General features: G+C 52.3%; 2 protein-coding genes across 3 annotated transcripts; both read right to left on the reverse strand.

The window, feature by feature from the left end:
* Positions 1 to 3,209: 3,209 nt before the first annotated feature.
* RPS15A (ribosomal protein S15a) lies at positions 3,210 to 6,828 on the reverse strand. 2 transcript variants are annotated; one of them, XM_040973267.1, is made up of 5 exons: positions 6,805 to 6,828; positions 5,842 to 5,979; positions 5,649 to 5,728; positions 3,841 to 3,926; positions 3,210 to 3,337 (listed from the first exon to the last, which is right to left on the reverse strand). In XM_040973267.1, exons 2-5 carry the CDS (start codon positions 5,972 to 5,974, stop codon positions 3,244 to 3,246), a joined length of 393 nt encoding a protein of 130 aa, XP_040829201.1. In that variant the 5' UTR covers positions 5,975 to 5,979; positions 6,805 to 6,828; the 3' UTR covers positions 3,210 to 3,243. The 2 variants fall into 2 exon arrangements, with proteins under 2 accessions (XP_040829201.1, XP_040829202.1); XM_040973268.1 differs by lacking the exon at positions 6,805 to 6,828 and adding an exon at positions 6,742 to 6,772.
* Positions 6,829 to 10,282: 3,454 nt separating this feature from the next.
* ARL6IP1 (ADP ribosylation factor like GTPase 6 interacting protein 1) lies at positions 10,283 to 18,819 on the reverse strand. Its single transcript, XM_040973271.1, has 6 exons — positions 18,702 to 18,819; positions 17,075 to 17,208; positions 16,600 to 16,719; positions 12,773 to 12,890; positions 12,098 to 12,182; positions 10,283 to 11,749 (listed from the first exon to the last, which is right to left on the reverse strand). Exons 1-6 carry the CDS (start codon positions 18,735 to 18,737, stop codon positions 11,631 to 11,633), a joined length of 612 nt encoding a protein of 203 aa, XP_040829205.1. The 5' UTR covers positions 18,738 to 18,819; the 3' UTR covers positions 10,283 to 11,630.
* Between the last annotated feature and the right edge of the window lie 1,787 nt (positions 18,820 to 20,606).

Genomic DNA, 20,606 nt, shown 5'->3' on the forward strand with positions numbered 1-20,606 from the left:
ATGATTGGGCCTCTGCATCCACATGGGAGAACTAGTGTTATAGCCATTTAAGGAAAGAACAAGCAGACCGAAGACTCTGTCCGTAACTCTGCCCTTCAAATAAACAAAATAAATCTTTAAAAAAACGATAGCTTGGGGTCCAGCGCGGTGGCACAGTGGTTAAGGTCCTCAGCTTGCACGCCCGGGATCCCATATGGGCGCCGGTTCTAATCCCGGCAGCCCCGCTTCCCATCCAGCTCCCTGCCTGTGGCCTGGGAAAGCAGTCAAGGATGGCCCAAAGCTTTGGGACCCTGCACCCGCATGGGAGACCCGGAAGAGACTCCTGGCTTCAGATCGGCATAGCACTGGCCGTTGCGCTCACTTGGGGAGTGAATCATCGGAGGGAAGATCTTCCTCTCTGTCTCTCCTCTCTGTATATCCGCCTTTCCAATAAAAAAATAATAAAAATAAAATCTTTAAAAAAAAAAAAAAGATAGCTTGAGGGGGCAGGTGCCGTGGCCTAGCAGCTAAAGTCCTCGCCTTGAACACCCCAGGATCCCATATGGGCTCTGGTTCTAATCCCAACAGCTCCACTTCCCATCCAGCTCCCTACTTGTGGCCTGGGAAAGCAGTCGAGGACGGCCCAAAGCCTTGGGACCCTGCACCTGCTGTGTGGGAGACCCAGAGAAGCTCCTGGGTCCTGGCTTCGGATCAGCGCAGTACTGGCCATTGCGCTCACTTGAGGAGTGAATCAAAGGAGACAGAAGATCTTCCTCTCTGTCTCTCCTCCTTTCTGTATATCTGACTTTCCAATAAAAAATAAAAACTTAAAAAAAAAAGATAGCTTGGCTGCAAAAAATCGAAATGCATGCCTTTTTTCTGCATTTTGCATGGGCTTTTGGAAGATCCTTTGTATGCAGGGATTCCAGAGTTCGGGGCACCCAAATAACCTGTGCATCTTCTTTTCCACAAACCCTTTGGAGTCTCCTCAGATGCTAGGGTGCCTCACTTTACCACAGCCCTCGTGAGTTTGGGTCTTGTGAGGGTCATTATGGAAGTAAGAGAAAGGGAGGCAGGAAGACTATTGGGAAACTTCTAGAACAAAGCAATAGCCAGGCAAGGCAGCCTTGCAGTCCCCAGCAGGCAGAGAGCTCCGGCGAAGGCTGCTTCCTGTAAGACAGCCAGCCCACGTAGCTCTGAGGCTGCCCTGGAAGCGCACCCTGCCTGGCAGGTGTCAGATCCAGGAGAGGATGCTGAGCAGCCAAACCAACAGGTGCCCTCCTTTCCCAGGCAAGGAGTTTCCATGTGGTGGATGCATCGTTGGGTCCTTGCAAGGGGTGAGGAAAACACCCTCAGGTTTTGAGGAGACCAAGGTCTCCCCAGCCGGGCCTCTCAGGAGGTAGCCTGGCTCCAGGACACCCGACAGTACCCCTGAAACTCCCGAGACCATGAGCCACTCTCCACATCCCTGCACACCCTGCTGGTTGTGCCTGGGGCCCTGCCACACTGGTGACCAGCTTCCCTGCTCTCCCTGCCCTCAGCCCCCAGCACGGCTGACTCACAGCTACTGCAGACTCAAGTTTCTGCTAATTCATGGTTGCTGTCAAGTCCTGGTTCCTGCTCACTACAGCTGCTGCGGACTTCAGGCTTCCTGTGTGTCGGCATTGGCCCTGGTCCCAACCTCTAATATTTCCCGCTGGGTCTCAGACTCCAATTCTCCAAGACAAAGGGTCTGAATGGCTGTGTTCATCTCCACATCCCGATTCCTTCTGCTTGGGTGTGTCACAGGGTGCCTTCCAGTGCCCTGACCAGCCTGAATGTTGCCTGCCCTTGCAAAGGGTGGTTGGACAGACGGATGGATGGATAGGGGAGAAAAATGAGATAACTGGCTGACCTGCCCTCAAGAAGCCTATGGTCTGATGGAACAAACAGGACAATTCAGAAAGAAAATGAGTTGAAACTAACCCTGGCCACTCTGAAGGGTTCCCTCAGCGAGCCTGGGTGAAGCTGCACTTCAAAAGCAACCAAGGGCGGGGACGGGTTTTTTCCCTCATCCATCTGCACAGAGCGCCCAGGGCCCCCTACACTGTCCCATCCCTTCACATCTTGTCCTCAGAGATCCTGGGGCCCACACCAGCTCCCCGTGTGGCTTGGGACCATGCCTGGATCTGGCGGTGGACCTCTGGCTTGCACAGACAAGGCCTCTTGGGCTCTCAGGAACCCCTAAGCCCCGCAGGAGGGCAGCTTCCCTGTCAACAGGACGGTGGCCGCAGAAGGTGTGGGAGGTACCCAAGACTCAGAATCTGGATTTCATCCTGCCAAAGACCTCACTGGTCTTTTTTTCTTCAGGGAAAAAAAAAGCTAGAAATTGAGCAATGCAAATTCCCTCTCAGTCGGGAGCCAAAAAAGAAATTTGAATTCAGTAGATTCTTCACACACAATCACCACCACATTTTGTTTCAGGGGAAAAAAGCAAGGAAACTGAAACCCTCAGATACCAAGGTTTTCCTTGAGCCAGAAGATGGCCAGAATGGGGTGGGCAGACGTCCTGGGCTCTGCCTGCCTCCTCCTCTCTGCCCTGCATCCCAGGGCCCCAGGGAGGCCTGCTCACCTCCAGGATGAGCTCCCGAGACGCCCTGGGGTACATGCCAGGCCGGGACATGCAGAAGGTAAGTAACGCCAGCTCTGAGGTCAGGCCCCTACAGCTGCTGACCCACCCCCTTAAAAGAACCAGTACAACACCTGGCATTTGAGAGTTTGTCATTTCTGTAATTTAACAGCAGAAACCCCAGTGGGGTAACTCACAACACAACTGGACAACTGCCCAAAACAACAACAGCAAAAAATCTCAGCGAATGGAGCCGGTGGACATTGGGGGGAGGGGGGGGGCGCGACATCATCCTTGATCAGTGAAATTGGCAGCCTTTCAGAACTGTCCAAACCCTCGGAACATGCACACACTGCGACTCTGCGTTGGTATGAAGTGGCTGTTCCTCAGCCTGGGGACTGGGACGTGTGCCAAGTCACGAACGGTTTTCCTCCGTTTCTCCCCTTGCCCCAGGAACAAGAGGAAATAGCAAATTTGGAAGCAATGAATTCAAGCAACTTTCCCTAAACCTTGATCCTTCCCCCCCATCAACCATGTCATCATGCCCAGAGCCCACGAGGGCCGCACACTGCCACTCGCCATGCCGCTGCACAGGTTCAACACAATCCATGGAAGCACCAGAGTCCATTTAGCTTTTATTTTTATCTGTTACATCCCTAGAAAAAGAATCCCAGGATTTTTCCTCCTGTGTGTTTTCGTCTTGCTTCTTCGTGGTCCATGATGCCAGCTGAGGTTGTCAGGACGATGAAACTATGGGGTGGAAACATAAGTCCTGGTGAGCCTAATGATGCCAACTGCTGGTGCCCACACAGGACCCCCAGCTACCCACACAGTGACACACCCATGGTCCCACGCTGACACTAGGACTCTGCACCAAGTGTAGACTCTCCCACGTTCATCCTGAGCAGCAGGGCTTCTGCTCCTGGACTCTACCACCCAGCATCTGGTCTCCACAGGCAAACCCGACGATGAAGGCAACAGAACTCCAAGAGCTCAGCTCCAAAACAGCACAAGGAGGAACTGAACAAGAAGCATTTAAGCTGAGCTTCTCCAAAGCCCTAGGCCGTGGCAATGCTCCTGGCCAGTCCAGAATCACACAAACTCACACAGTATGAATCAAATGCGTGTGAAGACAGAAAAGTGGACTCGCTCTCTGAGTTCCTCCTCCCCCTCAGACCTGAAGCCTACAGGGACTCGCTCCCGCCATATCAATCCCCAACACAAACTTTTCTCAAGTGAGGAAACCAACTCACCCAAACTGGCGGGATGGCAGCAGGTTGTTCTGCCACTTTTCTAGATCTTTCAGCTGCACGTCAAATCTGGGGCTGATCACTCCACACTGTAACACAACAGGAAAGGCACGTCATGGGGCTATAATCACTGTACGAACCACTGAGCCCAACGTTTAAGGTGGTCACAATCCTTATCAAAAGCATCATTTAAAAAAATATCCAACCCACACCACAGCTGCCCACGAGGCCAACCACTTGCCCAGGAGAAAAAGCAGACATGCTGTAGGACATTGTGACCCTAGAAGGTCAGCGAGCACAGGATTACAGTTGATTGGATAATATTTGCGTGAGAACATCTGAATGACTACCTCTTATATACCTGATTGGATATCATTTGCGTGAGAACAGTTGAATGGACAGTATGTGTGTGAGAACACTTGGTGGAATATACAAGGCAAAAGGAGTTCCAAACAAGAGCACGGGAACAGTTGATGGGTTTTGTTGCTAAGCTCAATACCTCCTCTCTAACCCACATAACCCTCAGTGTATAAAGTCTGGTGCCCCTAATAAACGTCAGCTTTGACCATCCGTCAGGGTCCATGCGTGTTATTATTGGCTCCGTGCACCAAGTCCATCGCTGTGGGACAGCGACAACAGAGCTAGGCCTGGCAATGTCAGGTCACAGCCCATGTTCGGTAGGGTCTTGAATCATTTGGCAAAAATGCAAACTATCAGACTGTCTAAGGAACGAACTCCTTAAATCTAAGGCGCACTGCTGTACTCGCCTCATGCATGGTGCTGCACAACGCCAGGCTCATTTTCCCATCAAGTCATGTCCCCTTGCCGTTGACCGTGGGACCCAGCACTAGCCACCTCAGAAGCAACAGGCCACCAAGAGCGCTACGGCAGCAGAGACATGCAGCACAGTGCCAGGTCAACTTCCACCTCACGCTCGGACACTCTGGTGGCAGAGAACTCCTATGCAGTCACAAGAAATGCCCCTGATCAGCACCCACCAGCACCCCAGGGCAGTCAGCAGCTGCACAATCATCCAGGTCTCCAAGATGCTTCACTGTAAGCTGAGGGCCAGCGGTTCAGGCAGCTCTCACTCCCTCAGTGGGACGCCTGCCCCGGTGCCCACGCAGGATCATCCTACCCCAGGACGAGCCCACAGAAGGGGGCTGAAGATCCCCGGGCATCACTGCAGCCAGCGGCCACACAGCCCCTCTCAACCCAAGGCGCTCTCCAGCTGGTCAGGGCCAGGATTTAAAGGCATCCACCCGCTGCCCTCGCAGCTCCCCCGTGCTTCCGCAGCTCCGGCAGGGCCACCTTCCCTGTGAGCCAGAGGTCTGCCCCTCTAGCGGCCCAAGGCACTGAGCTACATGCTGGAGTGCTGCCAGCTCTTCTACCAGCACCAAGCCTTCGGCACAAACTTCCACAGACAGGAGGGAGCCAGAACAAGCACACACCGAGAGGGAGTGAGGAGTCGCCTTGGCCAGACCCCACTTCCAGGTCGTGTCACGAGCCAAGAAAGGCCTCAGACAGTCTCACTTACTCATCTGTAACCATCCAAGTTCAGTACCTAGCGACACACGTTTATACAACAGGCAACAGCCCTCTCATTCCAGCCTGGCAGCTAAAGCCATGAGCACCTGTCCCAGCTGTGGCCAGTAACCCTGCGGGCCTCCCCGCTCGCCAGACGGTCACAAACCCAGACGGACGGCTCAGGCCTCAGACCAGGCTGCAGGGAAGCCCATTTACCCAGAACTGCCACCGCGGAGCTGCCCACCGCCCAGCACGCCAGGGGAGCAGCCGCCAGCAGCCCTCACCTTGTTTAACCTGCCCGTGAGGTTCACGACGATCTTCCCAGCTCTGTGATCATCAATGATTTCAAACTCGCCAATGTAGCCTGTGGGACACAGCAGGTGACACGTGAGCCGGGGGGCGACCGCGCTCAGCTCAGGGGATGCTGGGGGACACAGCCCCAGAGCGCACACCCCACCCCCAAAGCCCCCCACTCACCGTGCTTCATCATGACGGTGAGGAAACGGACGATGACCTTGGAGCACGGCCGGATCAGCACCTGCCGCTTGCCGCGCTTCTCGGCATTGTTGATGCTCTTGAGGGCATCGGCCAGGACGTTCATGCGCACCATGGCGGCTGCACGACACGGGGCACCGGGCCGGGGGTTGGCGGGACACGAGGACACACCCAGGACCCCCGAGCCGAGCTCACACACCCAGGACCCCCAGGACCCCCGAGCCGAGATCACACACCCAGGACCCCTAGGACCCCCAAGCCGAGATCACACACCCAGAACCCCGCAGCCCCGGGGCCGTGCGTGTTCGCTCGCTCGCTCTCTCCCTCTCTCTCACACACACACACACCCAGGACCCCCAGGACCCCCGAGCCGCGCTCGCACGACACGGAGCACCGGGTGGGAGGTTGGCGGGACACGGGGACACACACCCCCAGGACCCCCGGATCCACCCCGAGCCGTGCTCGCTCACACACACCCAGGACCCCCGGATCCACCCCGAGCCGTGCTCACACACACACACACCAGGACCCGACCCTCACCCCGAGCGGCTCGCCACACCAGGACCCCGATCCCCCGACGTGCCACACCACACTCGACAGGACCCCGACCCTGCAGCCCCGAGCCGCGCTCCCTCCCGCCCCGCACTCTCAGCCTCAGCCCACGAGGACGTGCCCGGCCGGAGGGACCGAGGGCGCTACCTCAGCCGAGCCTCGGCCCTCGCCCAGCGCGGCGGCCTCCAGCCTAAGGGCCGGGCTTCCCCGGCGAGCGTGGGGCGCCCGCGGAGGGGGCGCCCCCGCCGTGTGCCAGCCACGGTGCTCAGGAAGAGCAGCGGCTCCGGGACACCGCGGGCGCGGCATCGTCGCAGGACACCGAATCGGAGCCTGCGACGGCAGGATGGCGCCGATGGCCGGCGGATGAGGCCGGAGCGCTCGCAGGACACTCACCGGCACGGAAAGATGGCGGAAAGAGGACGGGAGGGGCGACGGAACGGAGTTATGGGAAATAGGCGGGCTATCGCGAGACTTTAAAGCCTCGCCGCGGGAAGCCACAGAGCGCGAAGGGGCGGAGCCTGCGAAGGGGCGGGCAGTTTAGAGTTGATGAAATGAAGCTCTTCCGGGTGACGCCAGGGGAGGGTACCCACGTGAGCGTCAATCGGAAGTTCGGCGGTCTGCAGCAACTGAAGGCCAGCTGACGACAGGTGCTGGGTATATATTTTTTTTTTTAAGATTTATTTTTATCGGCGGAAAGGCAGATTTACAGAGAAAAGGAGAGACAGAAAGATCTTCCATCTGCTGATTTACTCCCCAATGGCCACAGTGGCCAGAGCTGAGCTGATCTGAATTCAGGAGCCAGGAGCCCTTTCCAGGACTCCCACACATGTGCAGGGTCCCGAGACTTTGGCCCGTCCTCGACTGCTTCCCCAGGCCACAAGCAGGGAGCGAGAAGGGAAGTGGAGCTGCCGGGATACGAACTGGCATCAATATGGGATCCCAGCATATGCAAGGCAAGGACTTTAGCCACTAGTCTACCATGCTGGGCCCATATTTGCTGCTTTATAGAAAAGTGACAACTACATATACACATAGGTCTTTTTAAATACATTTATTTCTATTATAAAGTGAGGTCTACAGAGAGGAAGAGAGACAAAGAGGAAGATCGTAAGTCCGATGATTCACTCCCCATGTGGCCGCAACAGCTGGAGCTGAGCCAATCCAAAGCCAGGAGCCAGAAGCCTCTTTCAAGTCTCCCACACAGCTGCAAGGTCCCTAGGCTTTGGGCCGTCCTTGACTGCTTTCCCAGGCCACAAGCAGGGAGCTGGATGGGAAGTGGCGCTGAGGGATTAGAACCAGCGCCCATATGGGATCCCAGCGTGTTCAAGGCGAGGACTTCAGCTGCTAGGCCATCACACCAGGCCCTACACACAGGGCTTAACGTGGGCTGTTGTTGTTGTTACTACTATTATTACTTCAAAGGCAGACACATAAACCAGGGGGAAAAAAATCTGCCAGCAGCTGGATTACTCCCCACATGGCCACAATAGCCAGGTTTCCCACGTGGGCGGCAGGGGCCCAAGGACCAACCCATTGTCCACTGCTTCCCTGAACTATTAGTTAGCAGGGAGCAGCCAGGACTTGAACCGCCGCCCATTTGCAATGTTAGCATTGCACACAGTGGCCTTATGCTCTGCACAATGCCAACCCCTGTGGTTTTTCTAGGAACTTACTCGTTGGGGTTCCAGATCGCTCCCACACACAGCTTCTTCTGAAATAACACAGCTTGGGAGATTTGAAGTAATCCCTTGGGATTCTGAGCCAGTGACTTTTACCTCTCCTGCATCCAGACAAGGACCCATCTGTCCCCTGTGAACATCCCACAGGTTTAATCTGAGCCTCATCATGGCAGTAATGGCCTTGTAAAGGCTAACTCAGAGGCCTATAACAGTGGCCAAGGGTTGGCGTGGCTGCCACAGAGAAGATGCCCCGTTTGGGCAGTGGATAAAGTGTGGGGTTGTAGCTACATAGAGGGTCCAGGGGTCTCTCCCTTGGAGAAGTGAATCCTGGCCTAACCTATTTGGAACTGTTGTCCTCTGGGCTAGTTACCTAACTGGGGCATTTTCGTAACTTCCTTATCTCACCGCCTCTGCCCTTCCTTCCTGTCTACCCACCCGTGTCTTCCTACTGGCAGGCTGAATATGTGAAAACCCCAGGCAAGTTGTGCCCCCAGAGCTTCTGAATCCCTCACCAGGCCCTCCCAGTATGCGCACCTGCCCTCATCCCACACCCCTCCCCTCTGGTTTGCATTCCCAGCATGCACCACTCCAGAGCCACCCTTAGTCCCCTCCAGCCACCCACCCACCCACCCACATTCTACCCTCTGGCTGTTCCCCTCAGCCCAGCTACATTTCTACACACTGACCACCTCAAACAGTGTCACTTTTAAACATTTATTTAACAAGCAGAATGACAGGAACATCCTCCATCTGCTGGCTCACGCCATGGGCCTCACAGCTAGGACTGCAGCCTGGCCAGAGCTGTGTGCCCAAAGCTCCACATGGGTGGTCAGGGGCCCAAGAACTTGGCTGGTTGGGCAACAGGGTGGCCTTCTGAAGACGAAGCAGGACAACAGGTATGTTTTGGCTCACAAGGCTGGACTTCTCAAGCATGAACTTAACAGCTGTTTGTAAACTTTGATTTGAAAGGCAGAGCTGCCATTCTCTGGTTCACTCCCATTTAGGCAGTATTTAGCATTTGGCCCACGAGCTAAGGCCTGGGCAAGTAGGAATTCAATCCAGGTTTCTCCAGTAGGTGGCAGGGACCCAGCTGGGTTAGCTATCACCGGCTGCGTCTCACGTTAGTAGCCAAGTAGAATCCGAAGTGGACCCAGGACTCTGGGTAAATCCAGTGGTGTGCAATGCAGGTGTCCCAGATAGAACCTAAACTGCTGTACCAAGGCGTCTGATTGTTGTCGCGAGCCAGTGAGCCTCTGAGGGTTTTCTAAACAGGATCAATCACTGTCAAAGTTAAAACAAATGCTAACCTATGAAAGGTGAACTACGGGCATGAAGTCACCTCCAGAGAACTCTCCCTGTGGGTACCACTCCTCCACTGCACGCTGTGGCTGGAGTAGGCGAGGGATGGAAAGGTGGAACTGGCTCAGGAAGCTGGCCAGGGGAGCCGGTCTAACCCCGCCAGGGTCGGGGACACACACCAGCAGGGGAGCTTGCTCTAGCCTCACCAGAGTCGGGGGACACACACCAGTAGGGGAGCCTGGTCTAGCCTCACCAGGATGGGGGGGAACACACACCAGCAAGGGAGTCTGCTCTAGCCTCACCAGGATGGGGGGACACACACCAGCATGGGAGCCTGCTCTAGCCTCAGCAGAGTCAGAGGGAGCCTGGTCTAGCCTCACTGGGATGGCAGGACACCTGCAGTGAACTTGGTTGATACCTGTCACTGGCAGGCAGAAGGGCTTAGCATTTAATTTGCTGTGGAATTTGCTCTCAGCTGACCCACCAGACAAGACAGCAACTCATTCTGAGTTCTCATGTTCAAGCATTCAAAGTACAGCCTAGTCACCCAGTGGCTCCTGACCAAGCCCATCCGGGCAGGCCCTGGGCTTTGGAGGTACCCAGGTCCTCCCCTGCTCCTCTTACTCAGGTATTTCCTTTACCATCTGTCAGGGTGCCTGGATGTGTGCTGAACAAACTGAAACCTTTGTGCCCCGTTGTTCTGCACCTTGGAGGCGCCATGATCACAGAGAAGAGCTCCTTGCCCAGACGGCCAGAGTTACAATGAGAGGACACACAGGGAGAGATTCCAGCTTTTTTTTTTTCTTTTTACACAAAGCAAACTAGAAGAAATAATATGGGATTAAAACTACAAAAGTAGTTAACTGGTAGAATGCATATTCACACAAAAAATCTGCATAGGAAGACAGGTTTATTTACATGGAGAAAACACAGAAAATTCAGGTAGTTCTCATATGAAACATTAAAAAACACGTGCCACAACAGGAGCCACTGTTCACAGCAGTACTGAAACAACACCTATATAAGGACAGACCGACCACGAAGCGAGGCTTTTACAGCATCAGTGCAATAAATTCACATAACTATATTACAGCTAGTTAATCAGTTCAAGACTTGTTCCCAAATAGTTCACATTTTTTGGCCCGTAGAGGTTTATTCCTACTGATATCAACTATAAACTTCTAGCTACCAAGAAAGACAGAATGATTAGAGGAGACTTTAAAAGTTCTACCTGTGTAGACTAGAGGCCAATTGTCACTGCTCACCAACTGCCCTTGCCTTTTCTAATACCTAGGGAAAAAAAGTTTTGACACAAGCAGGATCCTCCTATGCCAGACCTATGGGGACCGGCCTAGGGCCAGGTTTGCATGAGGATTTTGAGGCTTCTGCTTTGAGACTTACTCTGGCCTCAGAAATTAGTAGGTTAAGACAACATAGAAAGATATTTGTCCATCTCAGGCTGATCTTGGAGTTCATGGTCAGACAGACACGGGAGTCTTAACCTGCTGTGTACTTGACAAGTCAGCTACAAACTGGAATTGCAAGTATGCCACACATCCTGAATCTCATCATTTGGGAGGTCTTCTGGCTTGAAGTCCAAGCGCAAGCAGACAAGTGTCAACCTGCCCATTACAACTGTGAGAAAAGGTCAGTGCTGCCCTAGACTGCTAGGTTTTGCACACAGGAAAAACCTGCACCTCCTAAGCATGGAATTTTCACTGTATTTCCTGGGAAATCCCCTCCTAGGGCAAAGAAACAATGAGGAATGACTCTTAATTGGTCTTTTCATCAGAAGTGGTGAACTTGGTCTCTGTCATCATGAAGTCGGACAGTGCTTTAAGCAGGTTAACAGCAGACTAACCTGTGTGAGCTAAAGCAGAAATCAGCTCCAACAGTTTGCAACATTACTGCACACTGCACTAAGGGGAAGGTTCATCACTCAGTTGTTTTTGAGGAGGCTGTCTAAAAGTGAAAATGAATGCTGGTTGAGAAAAAAATGAAAGCAAATCACATTCACTAAGAGCAGTGTAAGGCCAACTGCTGAGGATGCACCCAACTCCAGCTGACAAGCAGAACTACGCACGCAGCCCGACTTGGCATGTCTGAATTCTCACTAACTAAGGGCAGAGTGAAGGAGAGCAAACATTGACTTCAGTAACATTTTAGCATCCAGAGAGCAAAGGAGAAGTGGTTTCTGGGGACAATGCATACTCCATTCATCACGGGAGCAAAGCAGGTGCACTATTCGTTTTTCTTTTCCTTTTGTTTGAGAAGCTTGTTTATCTCCCTCTTGGCCATTCCAATGTACTTCGAAATGATCCCGTGTTGGTTCAGTCCAGGAAGCAACAGTAAGAAAGTCACTTCAAACAAAATCAAGCAGTCAGCATTAGCTTCCTTAAGGGTACTACTGGATTTTAAATAATGTAGCCTCCCAAATTATTGGACATTCTAATGGGAGAAGGCAGGATGAAATCTATGACTTTCATTGCAACCCATGTCCAGAAACCTCTGCTACTGAACCCACCCCCCTCAGGCCTTTACATCTGGCGTGTTCCTTTGCACCTTGCTTACTATGGGGTCTTCCCACAGACCTGGGGCCTGGTCATCCTGCACTCCCAGGGCTCCAGGCCCTGTGCCTTCAGCTTGTCAGGGACACTAAGATACAGTAAGACACAGGAGGGGCCTGTCGTTCTCCCTTCAAGACTTACCTATCAGGTAGGTGAGAAGCAGGTTGTGGACTTGCTGTCCCACCCAAGCCACGGCAGCAAGAGAAACGATCATGGTCATGAAGTACTAACAGAGAAACAACAAGAAAGCATGAGCACGCCTTCAGCTGCGGGATGGCAGCCACCACGCCACCGTGCGTCAGGAGGGTCTGTGTGCTTAGTTCTCAATCTCACGGATGCTTTGCTTCAGTTGGGAATTAACTAAGCTTTTTACCACTTCTCTTTAAAAATATTTACATTTAAAAATCTATTCTGTAAAATCCACAGAAAATTCAGTTAGACCCAATTCACAGGATTTGGAGATATTTTCCTATGATCCTATACAGGTTAAATACAACAAGCTATTACTACTTTCTCAGTTAATTAATTTCCATAATAACTTCATAAGAAGTTGAGACAAAATAAGAGAACAGATGCTATCTAACTGTGGGGCTCTGAGGAGAAAAAAAACAAAATTTTTGCTGTACAAAAAATCAAAGTTAAATACAAAATATAACTTGCAACATTAATGATCCAATCTGAGACAAATATTTATGCATATACTTACAAACTGAATCAAAGGATAATTACTGGTAGCAAACTAAATACTAAAACAGAAAGGCTGTCATTACATTATAATGCAGCCAAAATGGTTTCAGTCTTCAGAAATCAAAGTACCATTTTGGGCTTCTCCTCCTTGAGCGTGAAGAGGCGCCTCCACCAGCCCACGGCACGGCGTCGCGTCTTCACTGCGTTGCTGCAGATCTCATGGAATCTCTGCTGTTGCTCGGTGGTCCTGGGGAAACAGAGGCTCCTGACCTGAGCACATCTGGGCAGCAGCCTGAAATCTAAAGAGCTATTTCCCAAAGACAGTCAAAACAAAATTCACTGCTACCTTACTCTGCTGACAAGTTACCGTCCCGTTAAGACACCACTCAGGCAGTGTGCACATCTCTGCACTCTGACCCCAGCTGCAGGCAGCTGTCTAGGCCAACTGTACCTGGGCAAGTGATAACCTGCTGGGAGAAAGGCCGCTAATAGCTGGCAGGCATACTAGGTCTGGTTAATGCCAAATTTGTGTTAACTATATGTAGAGTGCAGACATGGCACGTCAGCAGACAGGGTCTGGACCACTGGACTCAAAACTCCATCTATGAGCCCAGCTTGGTAGCCTAGTGGCTAAGTCTTTGCCTTGCATGTACCAGGATTCTATATGGGTGCCAGTTCTAATCCCAGTAGTCCCACTTCCCATCCAGCTCCCTGCTTGTGGCCTGGGAAAGCAGTAGAGGATGGCCCAAAGCCTTGGGATTCTGCACCCAAGTGGGAGACCAGGAAGAAGCTCCTGGCTTCTGACTGACTCAGTTTCAGCCATTGCGGCCACTTGAGAAGTAAACCAGCAGATGGAAGATCTTCCTGTCTCTCCTCCTCTCTGTATATCTGCCTTTCCAATAAAAAAATGGTTATATATATATGGTTTTATATATATATAAAACCATCTCCATCTATGAGGAAAATTATAGGATCCGTGGTCTGACACTGGAGTGGTCTGACAGGACTGGGTCTCCTCAGTTGTTGAAGCTGGTGCAGTGGACAGCATGCTCAGATGAGCTTGGGGGACATGACACCCAGTTCACTGTGGAGGACACCTATTGCCATGGAGTGCAGAACAAACTGGACAGCTTTCCCAGCCAAGCTTTGACAGCAAGTATCCAAGGTTGATTATGTCAGCTAATGGAGACTTAGTACCATTTCCTCATCATTGGAGCAACATTTCAGAACTAGGAAATGTTTAGCAGTGCCCTCAATATGGTCTACATTGGGGACCTTGGGACACTGGTGGATGTCCCCCATCCCAGGGCAGTGATGTGGCTGGAATAGTGGGAGCGTCCTCTCCCCATTTTTCCCAAACACATGAACGAAGCAAGACTGAAAACAGTTGTCTTACCCACTTTACTCCATTCCTCCATCCTCCCCACCCTAATCAGTGCTTCACATGAGCATGCATCCTTAACTATGGAAACATCATCAAAACTGATAAAAATTAAATATAATAAACAAAACAACAGTAATCTGAAGCTCTAAGCCATGCAGACTTACTGGCCAATAGCAGAACAAGACTGTCAATCCTGTGGACAGGCCCAAACATAAATCCACTTATCTCTTCCAGTTTTCAGTTTCTAAGGAATCCTGTGTTACAGCCTATCCCGCCAGCGTGCAGCCAGCAGCTGTGCTCCAGCACCCCTCACAAAGACGCCAACTACCAGCGCTCAAAGCCCAAGGCCCCAGCTGGGCTCATCCCCTGACACCAATGAGCAGCTCAAAGTCTTTACACATGTATTCCCTCCCAGCAGAGGCAAACACAATCAACAAACCATACCATAGTAAAAATTCAAAAAGATCCAGGAAGCCTTTTGTAACATTATTTTGGGGGGCTGTTTGCCTTTGTCCGTGTAGGGGATGTGCTCCCGTCCTCCTCCTCCAGGCACACTGTGTGAGCACGCAGCAGGCTTTCTGCTGAGCCTCAACTTGCCGTCAACAAGGAGACCCTTTCTGTTACCACAGTCAAGGCCAGGCGGCATCTATGCAACACAGGGTTCTTTCGTCTCCATAAAAAAATACAATCCGCTCTATCAATAACTGAGTTACATGCTGATTACCAACCATGAAACCACCAGTGCTTATTTCCAAAACCTTTTTTTCTAAGAGTAAGATTAAAATGTTATTTGGTTAATGAAGTCAAGGTCAGTGGTTGAATCCCCTTGGTGTATTTGTTACACTGCATGGTCACAAACTTACCTCCCCCCAGCCCCCTGCCAAAAAATACCCCAGAAGCATTTAACCCAACACAGCAAATGAAGAGCAACTCAAAGGGCACATGATACAGAGAAACATCGTTAAGCAAATGTGCTTCATTAGCCATAAGTTAACTCTCCTCATATCCATGATTTCTTTCTTTTTATTTTTATTTGAAAGATAGAAGAAACAAAGAACTCCACTGGTCCGTCCATTCCCCAAATGGCTGCAATGGCTGGACCCAGGCCAGTCCAAGCCAGGAGCCAGGAGCTTTTTCCAGGTTTCCCACATTAAGCCATGCTTAAGTATTCTATAATCTACTCAAACTTTGCCCAAATATGTGAATATGTACTTAAAAACTTGTAACAGGGATGAGCAGCCTTATAGCCCAGCAGCCAAGATGCTGAAGCATACTAATCACACCAGAACGACACCCAGGGCCGACAGCAGCCAGGGAGCCCGAGGAGTGGGGCGGGGGGGGGGAATCCTCTGCAGGATCCAGTGTGGCCTGTTGTCTGGATCAAAGGTGAGAAACTCAACAATCCAGAGGGAGTAAAAGACTTCTTAGTCCCATGAGTCCATGTCAGGAACTCGAACTTGAAGGAACTGGACAAAAGCATCGCTGAACTCCAACGTCCCACTTGTGTACAGTGCACAGCTGGGCCTGCGCTGGGCCTGCGCTGAGCCTGCGCTGAGCTCTGGGCACACAGCTGGTGAACTAGGGGGTGCTGCCGCCACAGCTCAGCACCACAGCCTCAGGCACTGGTTGTATATTTTCCCCCTCGTTTCCATAGAATCTATAGAGTTAACATTTGGGTAAAGTGGCAGGTTTAAAATGTTTAGCATACAAATGAGAATTTAGCATTTGCATTTGTGCTATTGTTGTTACCACTGTCATCATTTACCCAAGGGTGGTAAATATTTGGAAATGTAATTTTTTATCCTTGCGTGATCACAAAATCAGCCAGCTTCACAAAACCTTCATCCAGATCCATCAGCAGGCCTTCTGATTTTGGTCCAGGATTCGGAAATCTCTGGGCGATTCGTTCTAACATTATCAAGTTAGTTTAGGCAAATGCAGCATCTGAGCTATGGAGAGAACTGTGGGAAGGGCCCGTAATCAACAGAAAATAGTCTAGTAGTTTAAGTTCTAACTTAAATGTTTTGGGCAATTTGTTGTATTAGTTCCCCACGTCACAAAGGCAATTTAGTGGAGGAATCTTTTGGCTGCTACACTCTCAGATGTTCAGTGTCTCAGCACTGACAAGAGTGCTCCCACACAACAGACACCCATCCTCACTGAAGGAACACTAAAGCCTACCTCTTGTTACTAAATTTATTTGAAAGCAGTTTGTGAAATACTGTATCATCTCAAGTATCACAGAAATGTAAACATCCAGCTTGTATAGAAAGCTCATTGACATTTCTTTAATTCTCATTGCAACTTTACCTTTAAAAACCCCTCCTACAATAAATATAAGCTTAAATTGCATGGGTGACCGTAAGAGGGGAAAAAGAAAAACTCACTACCTGGAAACTCCTGATTGCCATCAGAACAAGCCACACCAGGCTGGCCCCTTCCTACTGACGCAGGGAACCCACGCCCTGGCAGGCCCAGGGTCAGACACAGGTCTGTGCTCATCAACACAGTCTGCAGCCACCAGGCCTGGCACCTTCTCAGAATTTCAACTGCCAAATCCCACGTCACCTACCATTTATTGGAGCCAAAAATCCTAGGTGCTAGGATGGGAACCAGGTAGTCAGCCAAGCACAGAAACATGACGAAACAGGAAACACCGGACAGAACGGATGGATCCAGATAGTAGATGATCCTGTTTAAAACAGAAAATTCAGGAAGGAATTTTTACTCCCCGCTGGAGATGCCTGCTCTCACTGGCCACTCAGTCCAGGGGTCTCAAAGATGCTGTTTGGTGTTTTCTTCCTAGTTTTCTACAAGCAGTTTCCAGAGGCTTCTGAACATGACGACACCCCAGCTGCAGTGGCTGATACACACGTCAGTATACAGAACGCTTTCTGGAGACCCTTGGGACCTCTGAAGCCTGGAATGGTCCTGAGCCAAAAGGCCCAAGTGTCACCGTTAGGCTTACAAAAGCACTACAAGCACTGCTGGTGAGACAGGGATTCTCTCTGGATTGTTCTACAACAGCCTTCCCCCAGGTCACTTACAGGAACACCAGGGAGACCACGCCCACGACGGCAGGGGGGAACCACGCCCTCTCCCAGCGGAGTACTTTATCCACCAGCAGAGTCACTTCTCCCCATCCCTGCAGCTGCTCCTCCAGGCTCGCAGTCTCCGCAGCCTGTGCAGGATCAAAGGAGAAACTGAGCCAGGACCACACCGCTTATCTCCACCAGCATCTTAACGTCATTCTGAAGAACTCTCAAATGGTGGCACCAAAGATGGAAGCCAGTGGGGCCTTTAGGGGAAGCCAATCCTTTTAAAGAGTCCAAGCATTGGGCTGCGCTTCACCTACGTGATGGGACATAACCCTAACAGATTTTGGCAGCTTAAGGATAATTAGATTAATTTGACAGTAAAGGAAAGCAGGCCCCAAATGGTTAGCTAACCTTCCCAAAGCCGGAGTCAGTAGGCAGCACTCAGAGTGTTAATAAAAATCAGATCACTTTTCGTCTGTTCACGTCAGGTGGTTGGGATTGATCTGTTGTTCTGGTCATTTCATCGATTTAAACCCTTAATCCTAGCCCATTAGGAAGGCCAGTTTCACTTTCTGAAATAGCCCTGTGGCTGAGAAAATCACTTAGATGCTGGGACTCATTGCATCACTATGGAAAACAACTCTCCAAATTCTACGTGCGGCTTTTCAGCGTTTCACTTCACTTGGGAGGCATTCTGGGTCGAATGGAAACCTCCCTTGTACTCGGCCACCTCTGGACAGGCCTCCTGGACGAGCCAGGGTCACGAAGGCCCCCGAGCTCATGCTGGAAAAGGGAGAAAATACTGGAAGGAGACACGCAAAGCTCCGCGTGGACATGGGCAGTCGTGTGCAGGGGACCTCCAGGCGCACCTGAGGCAGCCCGCCGGGCGCTCACTGCGCCAACTGCACGAGTGGGTGAGCCAGTGTTGAAGAAGGCAGGCTGTGCACAGCTCAACAACAACAACGAACAGTGCAAAGCAAAAAACGTGCACAAAGCTGCCCTTCAAAGTCAGCATCCGGGATCTTGGAAACCCCTCTCGGGTTTACCTGCACGGTGCGGTTAAAAACCTCATGGAAGCCCCAAGCCAGCCCCCGCCCCCAGTGCGGCGACCTCCCGGGCCTCCCACGGTCCTTCCAGCTGGACCCCACTCCCTGGGCCCCGCGGAGAGCTCGCAGCCTCCCTTGGCGTCGTTGGGTTGTACCAGCTGCTGCACAAACCCTCGACTCCGGCCCTTTGACCCTCCAACCCTTGTCCAAGTTTAGGGGGGGCGGAGGCCAAGAACGAGGGCACAACCGGACTAAGACCAAAGAGGGGAGGGTGGGGAGCCGGATCCGGTCGGGGCCAGGGCCCGGAAAGCGAGCGGCAGCCCCCTTCCCCCTGCACTTCCTCCTCGCACCCCAACTCGCTGCGAAGAGTCACGCGCCCTCCTCGCCCCGCCGCGCACCCTGACCAGGTGCCGCAGGGTGTCAGCACACCCCAGCCAGAAGCCGGCCTCCTCCAACCCCCCGGCCGAGAGGGAACCGGCCCGAGGCGGCGGCGCACACAGGCGAGGCCGCGGCAACCGCCCCCGGTGAGCCCACGCCCGCCCGCAAGCCGGCCCCGTTCGGTCCCTAGGGGCCAGGCCTCCGGGCCTTACCAGCAGGTTGGTACTGCGGTTATCTCCCTCGGCCATCGTCCGCCAAGGTGGTCTCAGCGAGCCCAAAGAAAACTCTTCTCTCAGCGAACACAGCGCGAGGGAACGCCCCGCAGCTCGCTTATATAGACCGGCCCCGTTTCCCGAGAACACCCGCGATGCTCGCTTCTCATTGGCTGAATCAAGCGCAGGCTTCACGGAAGCCTGGCCAACCACAGCCCAGCGCATGACTTGAAATCCAGGTCAAAGGAGAAAGAGGCCGCGCCGGAGCCCAAGGGGCGGGGCCTCGGGGTAGCCAATCAGCGCCCAGGAGGTGTGCGGACGCCCCGCCCAGGGCTCGGGGAAGCCGTTCAACGGTCGCTGCAGGAGGCGGCGGCTGCACGGCGCGGAGGGGCCGCCGTCAAGGTCCTCGGGCCGTCCTGTCCTGGGTCCCACAGCACCCAAGGGGGCCCTTGGGAAACCGAGTAGTCCTAGACTCGTGCTAAGGGGCGGCGATGGGTGGTGGTAGGAGACAGTGGCTGGGGGCGGGGCGGATGGGACTGTGTCCGCCCGTCCAGCCTCCCCCTGCCTTCCCTGACCTGGCCTCTAAGCAGTTTAACCCGGATCTGGGACTCGTGCCAGCCTCGTGAGGTTTTGGGGACACGTGAAAAGAGCTGTTGTTGCGGATTTTGCCTTTGAGTGGCCGTGGAGTCCATGTAGCGTTTTTAATGCACCTGCCTGTCTAAGCGATGCATCTACCCTTCGTGGGCCTCCTGAATGAACTCCCAACAACAGCACCTTCCTTCTATCTGCGGTCATGGCCAGCCACCCGTGGACAACTCGGGAGCTGGACTGTTGTCCATCATTTCTATCCCGGACTTTTCACTTCTAAATCATGCCCCATGTTGTCCCCATGCTAGCTTTTGCTCCTTTTAAAGTTGGTTTTATTTTAAAAGCATTCCGTAAAGAAGAATCAGGTTCTTCAGAGCTCAGGAATGCAAAAAAAGAAAAAAAGTTCAGGGATGCCATAAAGAAAAGCCCTTAACAAAAAAAACTGAACTAAGAGCTTTGTGTCTTTAACGAAAGTGTCTAATTTGCCATGGATTTATCTGGTACAATAGCCCCATTGGCTAGTCCTACCCCCTGCAAGCGCCTGGATCCCACGTGGGCACCAGTTCATGTCCCCTCTGCTCCACTTCCCACCAGTTCCCTGATTATGGCCTGGGAAAGCAGTGAAGGATGGCCCAAAATCTTGGGACCCTGAACCCACACGGAAGACCCAGAAAAGGCTCCTGGCTTCAGCTCAGCTCAGCTCCGCTCCGTTGCAGCCATTTGGGGAGTTAAACAGCAGATGGAAGATCTGTCCATTTCTCTGTAAAATGTTTTCCAATAAAAATGAGTAAATCTTTACCATGGATTTTGGCAGCTGGTTGCTGTGCCAGAGAAACAATAGACCCATTGGTTCATTCCCCAAACGGCGCTGGGAAAGTGCTTTGCAGAAACCAAGAACTCAATCCAGCTCTCATAAGATCCAACTCCTCGAGCTGCCCCCCACAAGGAACATGAGCAACACGCTGGAATGTGAAACTGGAGCCGAAGCTGAACCCATGCACACCTTGTGGGGCAGGCTCTCTTCAGGATTAAGATGCCAAGCAACCAGCGACCCCAGGAGAGGTGAATGTGTTGCACAATCTTGCTATAAGTTCAGCAGCTCCCAGCTTGAAGAGTGGCCAAGGACCTAGCCCATTGACTCAGTTGGCTAAATCCTCAGCTTGCAAGCGCCGGGATCCCATATATGTGCCGATTCATGTCCCAGCTCTTCTACTTCCCCATCCAGCTCCCCGCTGTGGCCTAGGAAAGCAGCAGAGAATGACCCAGACGACCACTGTACCCATGTGGAAGACCGGTAAGAAGCTTGTGGCTCCTGGC

This window comes from Ochotona curzoniae, unplaced genomic scaffold, assembly GCF_017591425.1.
Source record: "Ochotona curzoniae isolate NIBS_2020 unplaced genomic scaffold, NIBS_Ocur_1.0 contig_2321, whole genome shotgun sequence".
NCBI lineage: Eukaryota > Metazoa > Chordata > Mammalia > Lagomorpha > Ochotonidae > Ochotona > Ochotona curzoniae.